The 16,812-nt window shown below is 50.7% G+C and overlaps 1 protein-coding gene across 3 annotated transcripts in view; it reads left to right on the plus strand.

Annotated features, from left to right (window-relative positions):
• The first annotated feature begins 5,128 nt into the window (after positions 1–5,128).
• Positions 5,129–16,812, plus strand: part of vrk3 (VRK serine/threonine kinase 3) — a 69,029-nt gene continuing 57,345 nt past the window's right edge. The window contains exons 1-2 of one of the 3 annotated variants that reach the window (XM_072518309.1): positions 5,129–5,147; positions 14,528–14,670. In XM_072518309.1, the coding sequence (XP_072374410.1) occupies positions 14,529–14,670 (142 nt within the window). In that variant the 5' untranslated portion in view covers positions 5,129–5,147; position 14,528. Of the gene's footprint in view, positions 5,148–5,347; positions 5,524–5,589; positions 5,703–14,527; positions 14,671–16,812 lie in introns of those variants that run through there. The other 2 variants (XM_072518308.1, XM_072518307.1) reach the window with 2 other exon arrangements.

The raw sequence follows: 16,812 nt of genomic DNA on the forward strand, positions 1-16,812 counted from the left end.
CCACACACCCCCACTCTCCTCCCCTGCACGCACCCTCCCCACCCACCCCCACTCTCCTCCCTGGGACGCACCCTCTCCATCACTCGCCCTCCCCAACCTTCTCCTCCCCGGCAAGCCCCCCCCCCCCCCCACCTCCTCCCCGGCACGCACCCTCCCCAACCTTCCCATCTCCTCCCCGGCACGCACCCTCTCCATCACTCGCCCTCCCCGGCACGCACCCCCTGCCCCCCCACCCCCCCCCCCCCCCCCCCCTCCCCGGCACGCACCCTCCCCAACCTTCCCCTCTCCTCCCCGGCACGCACCCTCTCCATCACTCGCCCTCCCCGGCCCCCTCCCTCTCCTCCCCGGCACCCACCCTCCCCAACCCCCTCCCCCCTCCTCCTCCCCAGCACACACTCTCCCCAACCCCCCCCCCCTCCCCGGCACACACCCTCCCCAACCCCCCGCCTCTCCTCCCCGGCATGCACCCTCCCCAACACCCCCCCACCCCCTCCGCCCGGGCATGCACCCTCTCCATCACTCGCCCTCCCCAACCCCATCCCTCTCCTCCCCGGCACACACACCCTCTCCAACACTCTCCTCCCCGGCACGCACCCTCCCAAAACCCCCTCCTCTCCTCCAAGGCATGCACCCTCTCCATCACTTGACCTCCCCAGCCCCACCCAGCAGCATCCTCCCCAACCTCCCCGGCACGCACCTCCCCAACCTCTCAGGCACGCATCTTCCCCAACCCCCCGCCTCTCCTCCCAGGCATGCACCCTCTCCATCACTCGCCCCCCCGGCCCCCCCACTCCTCCCCGGCACGCACCCTCCCCAACACCCCCCCCCACCCCCTCCGCCCAGGCATGCACCCTCTCCATCACCCGCCCTCCCCGGACCCCCCCTCTACTCCCCGGCATGCACCCTCTCCATCACTCGCCCTCCCCGGACCCCCCCTTTCCTCCCCGGCAGGCACCCTCTCCATCACTCGCCCTCCCCGGACCCCCCTCTCCTCCCCGGCATGCACCCTCTCCATCAGGCACCCTCCCCAACCCTCCTTCTCCCCCAAGCCCCTCCCCCCCTCTCCCGGCACGCACACTCCAACGGCTCCTGTGACCTCCCCCACCACTTGTGGCCGTGCCGTCACTTCTCCGGCAGCCGCCCCACGCCGACCCCTACCTCCGCGCTGGCCGGCGTCAACCAGCAGGACTGGTTGACGCTGTTAAATAGGTGGTTTGAATTACGCTGGCGTGACCCGTGGTCACGTCGGCGGGACTTCGGCCCCGGGGCCTGTTGCGCCGCGCCAGTCCTTGACATTCTCCGTGGCGCATGGCGCGATTCACGTCGACGGGATTTTTGGGGTGCCGGAGAATATCGCGGGGCGGCCTGGCGGGATTTACGTCGTCCCCCGGCGATTCTCCGACCTGCTGGGGGGTCGGAGAATCCCGCCCATGGTATATTAAAACAAACTTTATTACTAACTTAATATCATAAAGACAATAGTTTACAATTACCAGTTAAACAATGCTTAATAATAAATAAAAATAAATGAAAAACTCACTACTAATTGCTAACAAGCAAAACTCATCTCAGGTTAAAATCCACTTTTAAATTCTACCAGCGGACACAGGGTTACCTGCTGTACACTTGAATAGAGTTCTTATTGAAAGACTGATTGGAGGCGCTGCTGAAGGCGAGGCAGAAGCCCCAAATGGAGTTTGGGCTAGTGTTGATGGGGAGGCGGTGGGACAGCTGCAAAGGGCTAGAGGGGCATTGTATGAGTATAGGGAGAAGGTGGTTGTTTCTATGGATGCGGAGAAGGCGTTTGATGATGTGGAGTGGCCGTACTTATTTGAGATGTTGAGGTGGTTCGGGTTTGGCCAGGTACTGGGTGAAATTGTTGTATAGGGCTCCTAAAGCGAGTGTGAGGAGTATTTGGAATTTGGAGTATTTTGTGTTGCATTGGCGTTGAGGCAGGGATGTCTGCTCCCCGCTTTGCTCTTTGCCCTAACAATTAAACAATTGGCAATGGCACTTGGGGCTTCGAGGGGGTGGAAGGGCATTGAGAGGCGCGTATGGAGCACCTAGTCTCTTTATACACTGATGACCTCCTGTTATAAGTTGCAAACCTGGTTGAAAGTTTTGACAGGATCAGTCTTTTTTCAGGGTACAAGCTCGATATGGAGAAATGTGAGGCATTACTGATCAACGCCAGGGGATGGTGGTGGAGTTTACAGAGGTTGTTGTTTTGGTTGGTAGGGGAGGGCTTTCGGTATCCTGTGATACATGTGGCGCAGAGCTGGGCCCAGCTGCATAAGTTAAATCTGGCAAAATTGGTGGAGGGAATGAAAGAGGACTTTAGGAGGTGGGATGTGTTGCCTTTACCGTTGGCTTGGAGGCTCCAGACGGTAAAGATGACAGTGCTTCCGAAGTTTTTGTTTGTGTTTCAGAATCTCCCGATTTTCGTGCCCAAGTTGTTTTTTAGTAGGGTGAATAAGATGCTACTAGGGTTTGTATGAGCAGGTAAGGTTTCTCGGGCCAGGAGGGTGTTTCTGGAAAGAGATCTGGAAACAGGCCTGGGGGAGTTCAATTTACAGAATTACTATTGGGCGGCGAACATAGCTATGGTACGGAAGTGGGTGGTGGAGGAGAGGTTAGTGTGGGAATGGATGAAGGTGGCTTTGTGTAAAGGGACCAGGCTGAGGGTGCTATTGTTGGCACCTCTTCCGTTCTCGTCGTCCAGGTACTCCACAAGCCCAGTGGTGGTATCAGCATTGAGGGTATGAAAGCAATGTCGGCAGTACTGTAGGATGGAAGGCATGTCTCTGATCGTCGATTTATGGCAACCACAACGTTATTCTGGTGGTGCTGGATGCAAGGCTTCAGGGGTGTGGGCATTGGGGGGGGGGAAGAGTATTTTGGGGACCTGTTTGTGGGGAGTAAGTTCATGGAATTGGAGGAGCTCGAGGAGGTGTACTTGCTGCCGAAGGGGGAATGGGTTCAGGTACCTGCAGGTGAGGGACTTCTTGAGGGAAGAATTTGGTTCGTTCCCGCAGCTGCCACCTCCAGCACTACAGGACAAGCTTCTCTCCGAGGATGAGATAGGCGAGGGCAAGGTGTCAGATATTTTGGAGGGAATTTGTGTTGAGGCAGGGTGCTCCAGTGGAGGAGGTCTGGCGCAAGTGGGAGGAGGAGTTGGGGAGCGTTACAAGCTGGGGTGTGAACTGAGGCATTGCAAGGATAAACTTGTCTTCGTCGTGTGCAAGACTGAGTCTCATACAGTTTAAGGTGGTGCATAGGGCTGATAAGACGGGGTCTAGGATGAGTCATTTTTTCCAGCGGTGGATGATAGGTGTGCGTGGTGTGCAGGGAATCCAGCGAACCATTTCTATAGGTTTTGGGCATATCCAAAGTTGGAGGGGTTCTGGAAAGAGTTTGCGAACATGACGTCGAAGATCTTAGGAGTGGAGGTGATGCTGAGCTCATGGGTGGCAATTAGTGGGGTGTTAGACAATCCGGAGTGCAGATGGGGAGAGAGGCTGATGTGGTAGCCTTTGCTTCCCTGATAGTCCAGAGGCAGATCTTATTGTGCTGGCGGAACTTGGACCCACCAAACGCGGGGGGCACGGGTGAGCACTTTGCAGATCTCTTCCATGTAGACAAAAACAAGTTTGTCATAAGAAGGGCAGAGGAGGGTTCTCCACAAGGTGGGGCCTGTTCATTGACTTCTTTAAGGTACAGTATCATGTCAGTGAGGGGGGGCGGAGGTTATGTTCTGTTTGGGTTGGGAGGCAGGGTATAAGAGGGGGTGGAGGGATGGTATAGGGGATAGGGGCAATTGTGCATGTTTAATTGTTGTTGTTTGCCCGCTTTTGTTATGTACATATTTGAAAAAAACTACGAATAAAAAATGTTTTTAAAAATAGACAGATTGGAAAGAGAGAAATTTCCAAATTACCTAACAGCACGTCTTTCGGGACTTGTGGGAGGAAACCAGAGCACCCACAGTGACCTAGCCGGGAATCGAACCCGAGACCCTGGCGCTGTGATGCCACAGTGCTAACCACTGTGCTACCATGCTGCCTATACTGCAACAGTCACATACTCACATTAACCCAGGATTTTAACCCTTACTGCACTAGCTACATATAATAGGATATTTCTGAAATTCCTACATTCATCACAACAGTTTTGGTTTCCCTAATTAAGGAGCTAGATTCTTCCACCCCGCCCACCGCAAAATTGCCACGTGCGGGATGCGGACCACATAAAGGTCCATTGACCTCAGGCAGGAATTTCCAGTTGACTGGCATGACCAGAGAATTCCACCCAAGGAGGGATACTTACTTTGGATGCAGTTCAGAGGAGGTTCCCTTGGTTGATTCATTGTTTTACAAGTAAAGGTTAAGCCTAACAAGCAAGATTCTGAGGGGGGTTTGAGAGGATAGATACGAGGACGATGTTCCCCCACGGGTAAAAATCTAAAACTAGGGGCCACAGTTTCAAAATTAGGGATCTCCCATTTATGATAGAGATTGGGAGGAATTTCTTCTCTCAGAGACGATAATTTTTCGAACTCTGACTCAGAGCAGTGGAGGCTGGGTCATTGAATATATTCAAGGCTCAGTTAGACAGATCTACAAGGCAGCACTCCAGGGTTATGGGGACAGGCAGGAAAGTGGAGTTGGAAATCTGCCATATAATCTTGTTGAGCGGCAGAGCAGGCTGAATGGCCAACTCCAGCTCCTATTTTTTTTTTACACAGAATTTACAGTGCAGAAGGAGGCCATTCGGCCCATCGAGTCTGCACCGGCTCTCGGATAGAGCACCCTACCCAAGCCCACACGTCCACCCTATTCCCTTAACCCAGTAACCCCACCAAACACTAAGGGCAATTTTGGAGACTAAGGGCAATTTAGCATGGCCAATCCACCTAATCTTCACGTCTTTGGACTGTGGGAGGAAACCGGAGCACCCGGAGGAAACCCACGCAGACACGGGGAGAACGTGCAGACTCCTCACAGACAGTGACCCAGCAGGGAGGTCTGGCTGCCTGCCTCTCTGTCACAGTCCTGTCCGCATCCCAGTAGCCCAATCTGGAAACAGAAGGAGCAAGCAGTCTCTGCGGACTGGCTGGAGGCCTTCCATGGCCAGTGGGCATCAGGAAGGTATGGAGGGCATTGGACAAACATTGTTTTTTAATTTGCTAAGTTTTCTTTGTTTTTAAAGTTTCCTATTATAGTTATGGGCATTTCTGTGAGGATTATTTTTTGGTTGGATGATCTCCACCTAGTTTTAAATTTAAAGGAGAGAGCCCCCTCCTCCTCTCAGGACGGTTGACGAGGGAGCGCGCGTGGCGGTCGGGCCTGGTTCACGCGCAAACCTGGAGCGCGAGAGGCGTCTGCGGAGCCGAGCGGGCGGCTCCTCCCAGCGGTTAAGGCAGCGTCAGTCACCGCCTCTCCCCGGGCCTCCCACATCGAGGCCTCCCACACCGGCTCGGAAAGGCCCTGAAGCCAGCGATTACGGGGAAGGTGGCGCTATAAGGTAGGTGAACGGCTGCTCTTGCCCACTGACCCCCGCCCCAGGCCCTATTAACCGACCCCACAATATGTCACTTACGGCCCAATGTTGCTGAAGCCTGGAGCTGGATTTATTCCATTCGGCGCTACATCCTCTCAGTTTCGGTCCTCCAATTTGCCACGCCGCAGGAATCCAGAAGTAATGTCAGTAAAAAGATCCCATTTATCTTTATTTAGCCCCACACGATAGATTTGTCTTTTTTCTAATTTTAAAAAGTACGAACTGGACCCGCATATCTCATTTATTTTATTGCAAGGTCTTTTAAGAGTGTTTTACGCAACGAAAAGCAGGAAACTCAAAACATAAATGACTGCATATTTAGAGTTGCTTAAGAATGCACAACTTTAAAAATATATTTTTATTGGTGTTTGGAGTTAGATACAAAAAAAACTTAGCTTTGCATGTAAAAAACAATGCAACAACAACAATAATAAAATATAGGAACAGCAATATTTGAGATCCTCATCAGAATAACCGTGATGGGCACAGATACTAATTTACATTTATAACTTTACAGTGGTGTTTGGTTTTTACAGTAATTCAACAGGTTTCAGGTGGGGATCCTACAGCTTGGTGGTAAGGGATTGTACCCAGCTTTATCCACATGTATACAGTTGGAGGTCCTGCTCCCCCCTTGAGTTCAGTTTCTTTCTGAGATTCAGGTGGAGAATTGCTTTCTGAGCACCCTGGTCAGATACGGCCTCCTGAGAGCCCTTCTCCCTTCCTCAATCCTCTTCTAACAGCTTACTCTGCTAAGCAAGTCCTCTCCTCGTCTCTGTCATGCTGTATTCTCAGGGAATGACGACTAGTGCACATGTCTGGGGACAGCTACTTTGCAATGTTGATGAAATCGGGCAAAGTCTTTCAGCACCTGTCACACCTACGGGTGGTGCAGTGGTTAGCACTGTTGTTTCACAGCTCCAGGGTCCCAGGTTCGATTCCCGGCTTGGGTCACGGTGCGGAGTCTGCACGTTCTCCCTGTGTCTGCGTGGATTTCCACCAGTTGCTCGGTTTCCTCCCACAAACCCCGAAAAATGTGCTGTTAGGTGAATTGGATATTCTGAATTCTCCCTGTGTACCCAAACAGGTGCTGGAATATGCCGACTAGGGGCTTTTCACCATAACTTCATTGCAGTGTTAATGTAAGCCTACTTGTGACAATAAAGGTTATTATAATTGCTGTAAACTTTGCGACTGGATGACAAAAACCAAGCCAACCCCTCCATTGTAGTAGATAATGTAGTAATGACCTTGCTGAAGGAGTTCACCAAAAATCATAACATGGAGCACAGGATAGAGCAGCCTGCTCTCGATTATCTCTTTGAGAACAAAAATTTATATCAGATTACTTTGTTCATAAAAGGTCTGCTGGTAATTTTACTCGTGATCTGCAGTAAAAATAAACTAGTTCAGTTCAAATATTAACGTAGTTTATTACCATTTAAAATGATTGTGGTATAACTGGTTATTTTTGAGGCGAGTGAGTCACTATCTGTTTATATGTATAGGAGATAGACTGATGGGATCTTATCCTAGCAAAGTTCCGGCCACTGAAAAATAAATAGTTCTGTGTCAGAACTGATTGGCTTCTGTCAATATTTGTCACTGAAGTTGAACTGTATATGATCTTGCTTCACCAAACAGCATCAGTAGAAATCACTCAGCAGCCCACCTGAAAGTAGTTCATGATCCTTTTAAGTAATGTTGGTGGGGACTCCTTCCTGCTACTGAATACTTGTTAAACTTTGCATTTTTTAAAACGCATTAGCATTGAGGCCCAAACTGTGCTTGCACCAAATCAACATTAGTTTATTGATGTTATGATCTGTCTACTCTGTATACCTCCATTGTATGTTTCCTTTGTACACTCGCTGTGTGCTCTAATGCTGTCATCAATATTTGCCAGCAGTGTGTACATTTGTTGTGAATGCCACTTTGTATTTCAAAGGGAATACAGTGCCCAGAAAGCAGGTGTGACAGATTTTAATTTTGTAACCTACATTTCAGATTGCATTCCCAGTTCTTCCAATTCCTTTTTGTTTAAATATATTTATTAAAGTTTTTTTAAACACAATTTTTCACCCTTACAAACAAACCCCCCTCCCCATAACAAAATAGAAAGAAAACGCACATAGCAAGATATAAACATGGTAAAACGATATGTTACAGAGCTTTGTACACTGGATTCCTCCCGGACATCCCAATTTTCCAGTTCTTTCATGTGTTCTCTTGCTCAAATACCCCCGAGGCAGACCCCCCCCCCCCCCCCCCCCCCCCCCCCCCGGGTTGCTGCTGCTGATCGACCTTCATCTAACGCTCCGCGAGATAGTCTAGGAACGGTTGCCACCGCCTGTAGAACCCCTGCGCAGACGCTCTCAAGGCAAACTTTATCCTCTCCAGCTTAATGAACCCAGCCATGTCGTTTATCCAGGCCTCCACACTGGGGGGCTTCGCCTCCTTCCACATTAGCAAGATCCTTCGCCGGGCTACTAGGGACGCAAAGGCCAGAATGCCGGCCTCTTTCGCCTCCTGCACTCCCGGCTCGTCCGCTACTCCAGATATTGCTAGCCCCCAGCTTGGCTTGACCCGGACTTTCACCACCTTAGATATTGTTCCTGCCACTCCCCTCCAGAACCCCGGGCATGACTAAAACATATGGCCATGATTCGCCGGACTTCCTGAGCACCTCCCACATCTGTCCTCTACCCCAAAAAACCTACTCAACCTCGCCCCCGTCAAGTGCGCTCTGTGAACCACCTTAAATTGTATCAGGCTGAGCCTGGCACACGAGGAGGAGGAATTAACCCTACCTAGGGCATCAGCCCATAGCCCCTCCTCAATCTCCTCCCCCAGCTCCTCCTCCCATTTACCCTTCAGCTCCTCTACCAACGCCTCCCCCTCTTCTTTTGTCTCCTGGTATATTGCCGACACCTTGCCCTCTCCCACCCATACGCCCGCGATCACCCTGTCTTGAATTTCCTGTGCCGGGAGCAACGGGAATTCCCTCAGCTGCCGCCTCACAAAATCCCTCAACCTGCATGTATCTGAAAGCATTTCCCGGGGGTATCCCAAACTTCTCCTCTAGTGCCCCTAGGCTCGCAAACGTCCCATCAATGAACAGGTCCCCCATTCTTCTAATCCCCGCCCGATGCCAGCTCTGAAACCCCCCCCCCCCCCCTGTCCATCCTCCCCGGGACAAACCGGTGGTTACCCCTGATCAGAGACCACACCAAGGCTCCCATTGCACCCCTGTGCCGTCTCCACTGGCCCTAGATCTTTAGCGTGGCAGCCACCACCGGACTCGTGGTGTACCTTAACGGCGAGAGCGGCAGCAGTGTCGTCACCAGCGCCCCCAGGCTCGTTCCTTTGCAGGACGCCATCTCCAACCTCTTCCATGCCGCCCCCTCTCCCTCCATCACCCACTTACGGATCATCGACACATTTGCTGCCCAGTAGTAGCTCCCTAGATTCGGCAGCGCCAACCCTCCTCGGTCCCTACTGCGCTCCAAAAACCCTCTCCTTACCCTCGGGGTCTTATTCGCCCACACAAACCCCATAATGTTCCTGCCTACCCTCTTAAAAAAGGCCTTGGTGATCACGATGGGAAGGCACTGAAACACAAAGAGGAACCACCATTTTGACTGACTGCACTCTACTCGCTAGCGAGAGCGGTAACATGTCCCATCTTTTGAAGTCCTCCTCCATCTGCTCCACTAGTCTCATCAGATTCAGTTTATGTAGGGCCCCCCCAACTCCTGGCTATCTGGATCCCCAGGTACCGAAAGCTCCCCTCCGCCCTCCTCAGCGGTAGATCGCCTATCCCCCTTTCTTGGTCCCCTGCCTGTACTACAAAAAGCTCACTCTTCCCTACATTAAGCTTATAGCCCGAAAAATCCCCAATCTCCCTTAGAGTCTCCACCATCCCCTCCACTGGATCCGCCACATACAGCAACAGGTCGTCCGCATAAAGTGACACTCGATGCTCCTCTCTCCCTCGGACCACCTCCCTCAATTTCCTAGACTCCCTCAATGATATGGCCAAGGGTTCAATCGCCAATGCAAACAACAGGGGGGGCAGGGGGCACCCCTGCCTCGTCCCACGATACAGTCGAAAATACTCCGCCCTCCGCCGATTCGTAACCACACTCGCCACCGGGGCTCTGTAAAGGAGCTTAACCCAATTGATAAACCCTACCCCGAACCCAAACCTACGCAGCACTTCCCAGAGGTACTCCCACTCTACTCGGTCAAAGGCCTTCTCTGCGTCCATAGCTGCCACTATCTCCGCCACTCCCTGCACCGATGGCATCATTATCACGTTTAGGAGCCGCCGCACATTGGTGTTTAGTTGCCTGCCCTTTACAAATCCCGCCTGGTCCTCGTGAATCACCCCCGGGACACAGTCCTCGATCCTCGTAGCCAGCACTTTTGCCAGCAACTTAGCATCCACGTTGAGAAGCGAGATCGGCCTATACGATCCACATTGCAGTGGGTCCTTGTCCCGCTTTAGGATCAAAGAAATCGTCGCCTACGACATTGACGGGGGCAGGGTCACTCCCTCCCTTGCCTCATTAAAGGTCCTCACTAGCAGCGGGGCCAACAGGTCTACGTACTTCCTGTAGAACTCCACTGGGAACCCATCCGGTCCCGGGACCTTCCCTGCCAGCATACTCCCCAAACCCTTGCTCAGCTCCTCCAACCCAATTGGTGCCCCCAAACCAGCCACCTCTTGCCTCTCCACCCTCGGGAATCTCAGTTGGACTAGGAATCGTCTCATCCCCTCTTCCCCCGCTGGGGGCGGGGATCTGTACAGCTCCTCATAGAAGGCCTTGAATGCCTCATTTATTTTCGTCCGCACCGTAGCTCCCCTTCCATCCTTGACTCCACCTATTTCCCTCGCTGCCATCCTCTTACGACTCGCCTTCTCCCCATACTCGTAGGTCGCCCCCTGCACTTTCCTCCACTGTGCCTCTGCCTTCCCCGTGGTCAACAGATCAAACTCCGTCTGGAGACGTTGCCTTTCCCCAAGTAATCCCTGCTCAGGGGCCTCTGCGTATCTCCTGTCCACTCTTAAAATCTCCCCTACTAACCTCCCCCTTTCCATGCCCTCTATCTTCTCCCGATGAGCCCTGATGGAGATTAGCTCTCCCCATATCACCGCCTTCAGCGCCTCCCATACCACCACCACCCCGCACCTCCCCGTTGTCGTTGACCTCCAAGTACCTTTCGATGCACCCCCTCACCCTCCCACACACCACCTCATCTGCCAGCAGTCCCACATCCAACCGCCACAGCGGGCGTTGGTCCCTCTCCTCTCCCAACTCCAGTTCCACCCAGTGCGGGGCGTGATCTGAAATGGCTATGGCCGAATACTCCGTTCCCTCCACTTTCGGGATCAGCGCCCTGCCCAGAACAAAAAAATCTATCCGGGAGTAGGCTTTGTGCACGTGGGGGGGAAAAAAGAAAATTCCCTGGCCTGTGGCCTGGCAAACCTCCACGGGTCCACTCCCCCCATCTGGTCCATAAACCCCCTAAGCACCTTGGCCGCCGCCGGCCTCTTTCCGGTCCTAGATCTAGAGCGATCCAGTGCTGGGTCCAACACCGTATTAAAATCCCCACCCATTATCCGGCTTCCTACCTCCAGGTCCGGAATGCATTTACCAATACCACCCACTTCTCCTGCAACTTACCGCTCACCATCACATATCGCCCTCCGTTGTCCACTACGATATTCTTGGCCTCAAACGACACCCGCTTCCCCACCAATATTGCCACCCCTCTGTTCTTCGCGTCCAGCCCTGAATGGAATACCTGTCCTACCCACCCCTTTCTTAACCTGACCTGATCCGCCACCTTCAAATGTGTCTCTTGGAGCATGACCACGTCTGCCTTCAGTCCCTTTAAGTGCGCGAACACTCGGGCCCGCTTTACCGGCCCATTCAGGCCCCTGACATTCCATGTTATCAGCCAGATTGGGGGGGCTCCCACCCCCCCCCAACCCCACCCCCCTGCCGACTAGCCATCTCCTTTTCTAGGCCAGTCCCATGTCCGCACCGCCCTCACCCTCCAGTCCCCCAGACGGGAGACCCACGCACCAACCACCTCTTCTCTGTCCCATTCCCCTTCGGCCAGTGCAGCAGCAACCCTTCCACCCCTCCCCCCCCTTCGCTCCCCCCCGGCCCCCCGGCTAGACCCGTGTGTAGCTTTTTTGCTCCCCCCATAACACTCCCGTAAGTCAGCTGACCCCGGCTTCCTGCGCCGTCCCGTTGACCTCCCCGTGTGGGAATCTCCTAATCAGTGTGTGTTCCTCCATTCCCCCTCCCACCTTTCTTCCCTAGCACGGGAAAACCCCCCCCCGCGCTTTCCTAAGCCTACCCCGCCCCCTCTGGCGCAGCTCCTGTCGCGGCCTTGTCTCTTTTCTCCCATTGCCATCCCCCTCTCTCCCCCAGCCCATGTAACATTTCCTGCGCGTGATTAACACCTTATATACAACAACCATCAAACATCCCCCCACTCTCACAAACCCTCAGTCTGAGTCCAACTTTTCGGTTTGAATAAAGGTCCACGCCTCTTCAGGCGTTTCGAAATAATAGTGTTGGCCCTTGTATGTGACCCACAGTCGCGCTGGCTGCAGCATTCCGAATCTCACTCCTTTCCGGTGCAGCACCGCCTTGGTCCGGTTGAAACCCGCTCTCCTCTTTGCAACCTCCGTGCTCCAGTCCGGCTATATTCGGATCTCCGCATTGTCCCACCTGTTGCTCCCCTCTTTCTTGGCCCATTTCAAGACCCTCTCTCTGTCCGTGAAACGGTGAAACCTCACCACAATCGCCCTTGGCGGCTCGTTAGCCTTGGGCCTCCTCGCCAGCACCCGGTGTGCCCCATCCAGCTCCAAAGGCCTCGAAGGGGCCTCCGCACCCATCTTCGACTCGAGCATCGTGCTCGCATATGCCCCGGCATTAGCCCCCTCCACTCCTTCAGGGAGACCCAGGATCCGCAGATTCTTTCTCCTCGACCTGTTCTCCAGGTCTTCGAATCTTCCCGCCCACCTCTTGTGCAGCCTCGTGCTCCTCCACTCTCACCGCCAGGCCCAAGATCTCGTCCTCATTGACTTTTTTCTGCACCTCCTGAATCTTTACCTCGTGGGCCGTCTGGGTCATCCCTAGTCCTTCAATCGCTGACAGCATAGGCGCCAGCATCTCCTTCCGCAGCTCCTCGAAGCAGCGCTTGATGAACTCTTGCAGCTCCGGCCCGCATTCCACTTTATCCCCGGCCGCCGCCATTTTGTTTTTCTTCCCTCGCTTCTCCCGCTGCTCCAATGCCGCTTTTTTGGCCGTTTCGCTTCTGGTCCGGTCCATAAAAGGTGAAGGGGGACCTCATTCTTCCCCTCCCACACGGAACGTCTTCAAAAAATTCCGGTTGAGGCTCCTCTAAAGAGCCCAAAAGTCCGTAATAGCGAGAGCTGCCGAATCGTGTGGCTTAGCTCCGCATCGCCGCAACCGGAAGTGTTCTTCCAATTCCAATGTACTGTATGTGTTTCAGGGACCCTTCCCTTACAAGCTCCATTATAAGTAATTAATTCCTCTTCGCAAGGTCTTAGTACATTTATTCCCACCTTCAAAAGCTTCTTTACCCATCAGTGACCTCCAGAGCTCCATCCTGCTTCCAGTCTGCAAACTGCCTTGAAATATTTTGTTTTGTTGATAGTATAATTGGGCCAATTGCTCTATGCTATCTCTTATTCTGTAGGCTTTTGAGTGATACAGAAAACCATTTTTCCCAAAATAATTACTTGTATTCTATATTATATTTCATTTTAGGTTACTTTTATAGTTTAAAATTGAAAGATTGTATAAAGGATGGTAAGTTGATGTGTACAAGAGTTACTGCAGTGTTTCCTAGGGCCAGCTATCACATGGTTGTATTTAAATTTGCTTAATCACAACTGAAGATTCCATTCCTTTTATGCCTTGCTAACAAACTTAGTTAGCAGGCGTAGGAACTGGAACCAAAACTGGATAAAGTGTTATAAAATGCAGATGTTTATATGTGCTTGTTACAAATTTTAAAAACATTGAAGGAATTTGATTCATCCTTGTCTGATAAGCACAGGATTGTAGCCTTTGTCTGCATTAATGCAAAATTCACATTCCTAAGTGTGATACTGCTTTTAAAATATCCAAATACATTTTTTTTTTCAAAATAGAATAGTCAATAGTGATAATGATGAATCAGGGTTTTGTTCAACACTGCTTTTGAACAAAGTATGTTGTCAATATTCATGACAAACCAAATGAATCCATGTGATGGTGTGAAGGATTAAGACTTGGTTGATATCAATCAAAATGAAGATGAGGATTGGATGCAAAGTAGTGACGGCATGGTGACGCAGTGGTTAGCACTGCTGCCAATGGCGCTAAGGACCCAGGTCCAATGCTGGTCCTGGATCACTGTGTGGAGTTTGCACATTCTCCCCATGTCTGCATGGGTTTCACCCCCACAACTCAAAGATGTGTTGGATAAGTAGATTGCCCACGCTAAATTGCCCCTTAGTTGGGGGGGAAAAAATAATTGGGTACTCTGAATTTTTTTTAAAAGGACTGTATGGAAAGTAAAATTATACCCTAGGCCTGGAATTGCAGAACTTTATAAGCAGGTCATTTGGTCCATTATGCCTGTGCTGACTCTTTGGAGACCTCACTATTCTGTTCAATGTCTCCTGCCCTGTCCCATATGCCGTATCGATTTAAAAAAATCATTTCAAGTATTTATCCACTTCACCATTAATAGCTATTACAGACTCTTTTTCTGGTAACTCATTTTGTGTCTTAACAGCTCTCCACAATTTTTTAATTGAAAATTCTGATCTTCCCCTCATTCTTTTAGGGAAACTTTTAATTGTTATGTACTTTTTCTTTGCATCCTTTCCAGATAATGTGAATCTAATTTTCTGCCCTTTCGAACTTTTCAGGATGATCTTTAAATTCTGCCCAGAATGTGGCCAGAAGATAGAAGCTGCTTTCAACTTTTGCCCATCTTGTGGTTTCAAGATACCTAAAGAAGAGACTGCAGAAGAAGTGCAGCCTGTTACTAGCCCATCCACGGCCTCTCCAGGTTTCTGTTTTACTGTTTTTTCCTCAGCCTTTCATTGCTATTTCATCTAAAGTCTGAGAGGATAATTAATTGTTTCTGATACCCACCGTTGTCATTTTCCCCCCCTTAAAATCCTACATGCAGATCCTCTTCGTCTCTGTTTCTTTGTTACTGATTTCTGGCATAGTTAATTTTATTTTTATTCATTTATGGGATGTAGGTGACACTGGTTAGACCAGCATTTATTGCCCATCCCTAGATACCCTTAAGGTGGTGATGAGTTGCCTTCTTGAACCGCTACATGTGTGGGTACACAGACTCTTCTATTAGGGTGGGATTTCCAGCTGTCTCTCGGCGCTGAGTTCCCGAGTTCAATCCCGACCCTGGGTCACTGTCTGTGTGGAGTTTGCACGTTCTCCCCGTGTCTGCATGGGTCTCACCCCACAACCCAAATAGATGTGCAGGATAGGTGAATTCGCCACGCTAAATTGCCCCTTAATGGGGGAAAAAAAGAATTGGGTACTCTAAATTTATTAAAAGAGGGGTGGTGGGGGGGGGGGGGGTGAGTTCCAGGATACAACCCAGTGACAGCGAAGGAACGATGATATATTTTGAAGTCGGTGGGAGTGACTCGGAAGGGAATCTCCAGGTGGTGGGGTTCCCTGGTATCTGCTGCTCTTGTCCTTCTAGATGATAGTGTCAGTGGTTTGGAAGGTCCTGCCGAAGGAACTTTGGTGAGTTACTGCAGTGCATCTTGTTGATGGTACACACATCTGCCACTGTTCATCAGTGGTGGAGGGTTTGAATGTTTGTGGAAGGGGGAGCAATCAAGCTGGCTGCTTTGTCCTAGATGGTGTCGAGCTTCTTAAGTGTTGTTGGAGTAGTACTCATCCAGAAAAGCGGAGAGCATTCCATTACACTCATGACTTGCGCCTTACAGATGGTGGACAGGCTTTTTTTTGTGAGGTGGGGGGTGGTGTCAGGAGGTGAGTTACTCGCTGTAGGATTCCTAGCCTTTGATCTGCTCTTGCAGCCCCAGTATTAATATGGCTAGTCCAGTTCAGTTTCTGATCAATGGTAACCCCCAGGATGTTGATTGTGTGGGATTCAGCGATGGTAATGCCATTGAATGTCAAAGGGCGGTGGTTAAATCCTCTCTTGTAGGAGATTGTCATTGTCTGGCACTTGTGTGGCGGGAATGTAATTTGTCAATTCAAGCTTGGATATTATCCAGGTCTTGCTGCATTTGGACATGGACAGCTTCATTATCTGAGGAGTTGCGAATGGTGTTGAACATTGTGCAGTTATCCCCAAACATCCTCACTTCTGACCTCATGATGGAAGGGAGATCATTGATGAAGTAGCTGAATATGGTTGGCCCAGTACAGTACCCTGAGGAACTCCTGCAGTGATATCCTGGAGCTGAGGTGATTGACCTCAAATCACTACGACCATCTTACTTTGTGCCATTACTCAAGCTTCCTCTATCTTTCCAAGTATTGACCCAAGTTTAACACACCCTTTCTTTCTTCAGGTTCTTGAATGCTTCACCTCAATGGTTTAATTCCAACCTCTTGTCACACTCCTGTAATAATGAACTTGAGCCATAAGTATGAATTCATGAAGCATAAACCCAAAATGGACACGGTCCTCTTAAACAAAATGGACTTGAGAGGTCAAGTATCCTTTTCTTTCCAGCCAATACACTGGCACTGCAAAACCCATGAACTAATCTTCATATGTGGGCAGGTTTTGACAAAGTCATTAAAATACAAATGACCCTTCCTCAGGTTAATGGCTGCACTTCTGCAATTCATTAAAAAGACTGGTTTCACAATACTGTTGCAGTCTCTTCGACTTGTTGCTAACTTTTGGTTGGTTCAATTGGCTCTGTTTTATAACCTTTTGCTCTCGAGTCGCCAGGTACCTTTATGATACCGCCACAAGGTTCAAGTCCAAGTAATGATCAATAACTCAACACACCAATTAGTAAGATTCAAATCAAAGCACATTTATTATACACAGTAATCGCTACTCATGCACAAATTCTACGTCTAAGCTACTTCTACAACTCACAGGCCTATACTTAACTTCGGACTGGCCCACCAGGTCAGGGGAACAAATGGCTTTTAGTTCTGAATCTGAAACTGCGGGATTCAAAAC

This window comes from Scyliorhinus torazame, chromosome 10, assembly GCF_047496885.1.
Source record: "Scyliorhinus torazame isolate Kashiwa2021f chromosome 10, sScyTor2.1, whole genome shotgun sequence".
In the NCBI taxonomy this organism is placed as follows: domain Eukaryota; kingdom Metazoa; phylum Chordata; class Chondrichthyes; order Carcharhiniformes; family Scyliorhinidae; genus Scyliorhinus; species Scyliorhinus torazame.